Source organism: Cystoisospora suis, assembly GCF_002600585.1.
Source record: "Cystoisospora suis strain Wien I chromosome Unknown contig_3751, whole genome shotgun sequence".
NCBI lineage: Eukaryota > Apicomplexa > Conoidasida > Eucoccidiorida > Sarcocystidae > Cystoisospora > Cystoisospora suis.
This window is the reverse complement of record NW_027156546.1, coordinates 7,822-10,412: the sequence shown is the minus strand read 5'-3', so window position 1 is coordinate 10,412 and position 2,591 is coordinate 7,822. Positions and strand designations below refer to the sequence as shown.

At 46.6% G+C, this 2,591-nt stretch overlaps 1 protein-coding gene across 1 annotated transcript; it reads left to right on the top strand.

The window, feature by feature from the left end:
* Nucleotides 1-3: 3 nt before the first annotated feature.
* On the top strand, nt 4-2,585 carry CSUI_007208 (uncharacterized protein). The gene is made up of 2 exons (XM_068067358.1): nt 4-1,266; nt 2,405-2,585. Exon 1 carries the CDS (start codon nt 660-662, stop codon nt 936-938), a length of 279 nt encoding a protein of 92 aa, XP_067920666.1. The 5' UTR covers nt 4-659; the 3' UTR covers nt 939-1,266; nt 2,405-2,585.
* The last annotated feature ends 6 nt before the right edge of the window (nt 2,586-2,591 follow it).

Sequence of the window (2,591 nt, the reverse complement as noted above, 5' to 3'; positions counted from 1 at the left end):
TGGCGTTTTGACCGGGCAGAACGGCGTCTGAAACGAACAGCCAGCAGAAAGCTGCTCCTGCGTCTCACATAGGGGTGGGTGAGGCGATCTCGGAGCTCCTGCGAAGAAGGACTCAAGGACACTGACGACAACACCAACTAGTAGTAGGAGGAGGAGGAGAAGGAGTCGTAAGACAACTGTGGAATATCATCATCATCTTTATCATCATATAAGTGATCATGATAAAGTAAGTAAAAGTAGTCTATGGGAGAAAAAAGTGGCGGTAAATCTTATCGTAGAGACACACACGCAGAAGAACCTTTGTGGAGGGAGGGAGAGTGGAGCCATCACCATGATCCTTGTAGCTTTGCAATATCTACCTATCTATCGACGTATGTCTATATATGTTTGAAGAGTTTCTTGTTGTATATCTTTCTGCTATGAGGGTCAGAGGGAGTTCAGGTCATTCCTAATTATAAGCTCTTCTTCCGCCCCATTCCTTAGGCCCCCCTCCCCCGCACAGAAGGACGCAGGGGATAGATAGCCTTCACACTACAAGTCGTGATTCGACCATGGGGATTTCCTGTATGCATGCTTATGAATAAGAGGCTTCTTGATGTCCTGACGTCCTTTCTCTATTCTTTTAGTTGTAATTGACTGAAGATAGGGAATAGGTGCAGATGGATCCACCTCTAGATACACACGACAGTTATCTCCGACTTTCTTGCCCCCCTCCCTCTTTCCTCCTCTCACGTTTGTTGCCATCCATCATAGTAGAACTACTAATGCTGCTGCTGCTGCTCCCGCCCGTCCACCGACACCGCCTGACTTTCTTTTCATCCCCAGCCGTTTCATCATCGCTTCTGAAAGAGGAATTCTTTCTTTTCCTCGTCTTCTTCTGCTCGCCTCAAGCTAGGATATGGCCCCTGCCGCTGCTTCTCCTCCTCCTTCTCCTTTAGCAAGTTCGTCTTTTTCTTCTTCTATAGGTGTACGTGTTTCGGAGGAATGGAGGTATCCAGGAAGAAGAAGAGGAGAAGAAGAATGATGATGATGAGGATGCTGATGACGTTGGCTCACTCATAGGGGGGGGGGGACAAAAAGTCGCTGAAGAAGAGAAATGAAGGGTAAGGATGCCACGGCTTTTTCCCGCCTGCAGGCATTTGCGTGCAGGGCCCTCCATGGTGATGCACACATATATACAGCAAACGACTCTCCCATAGGCGTTCAAACGTATGACTCGTCTCGGATTTCTTTCTTCTTGCTCGGCCTTCCCCCCGTTGCCGCTTCGTGAGTTCGTTAAATACTTAGGGGCTTCTCTTATGCTCCTGCTTGATATCTCTAGTAGGCGATGATTTCCTAGCTTCTACGGCTCATTGCCCACACCCCTATCAACCTCTTCTTCAAAGTATACATATAGATACACGTGTTGAAGAGGAAGAGGGAGCTACCCTTCTATATAGAGATGTGATGTACCACTTTGTGTGGATACTGACAGAAAAAGACTTTCAAGAGCACTAGGTCAACGACAGATAGATAGATAGATAAGGACCAAAGACAGACAGAAAGGGAGAGAGAGAGAATGAAGTGGTAGATAGATAGATTCATGACACCGGATTAGCTAAATGGATGGATGGATAGATACCAATTAAGAGACAAAGGGAGAGAGAGCGATGGTAGAAGAAGTAGAAGAAGATGGTCGGTCACTTGAAGGAGAGATGGAGAGTGAGCTTGTAGAATGGAGTCAGTCAGACAGAGGATACGAGAGAGAAGAAGAGAAGGAAGAAAGAAAGAAAAGCATAGGACGTCTGGTAGGGAAAGGGGGATGGGATGTAGACTGCGTTTCTGTGAAGAGAGAGGAAGAGAGAGAGNNTGTAGACTGCGTTTCTGTGAAGATGGGGGTGATAAGGTGTGATTGCGATCCCCTTTTTGAGAGGAGAGATGGTCTCTATGCCATGAGCCCCGCTAATGCAAATCAAGTCAAGACCTTTCCTCTGTATCATCTTGTACATACATAGATACCTAGGGAGAGAAGGAGATAGTCGATGTATGATCGTACCAGTACTTCTGTGCTTGTAAAGCATCTACTCTACCACTAAGCTAACTACCCAAATTTATGAAGTCTTCCTTCTCTGTGGGTTTGAGATATCCACGCTGTACACTGATATAGGTAGAAGACAGAGATCCATATTCCCCATACGGCTCGTAGATTCACACGCACATATACATGGAAAGGGAGGGACTATCTCCCCTTTGCTCCTACGTATGGTGCTTGCAAATTAGATCTCTTAATGCATAGCTGCCTCTATCCTTATCATCAGTTTGCTTTTGCTTTCTTTCGGTTCGTCTGTCTGCTGTGTATAATAGACGGAGAAGCTGCTCCATGCCTTCCGGCCATGTCCCTTCCTCCTTTGCTGCCTTCCCTCAGACCCTTGCCTCGACCCGGGCCTTCTTTCTCAGTGCGAGCGAAACAAACCCTCCTCTGCCTCTTCAACCTTCTGTTGATGCTGTGAAGCAGCAGTGCAAGCAGCAGGAGGCGCTCGAATAGCGATTTTTCCTTCTTTTCTTTAACTCCTTTCTTTGTCTTCTTCTTCTTTTTTCTTGATCTTTCTTCA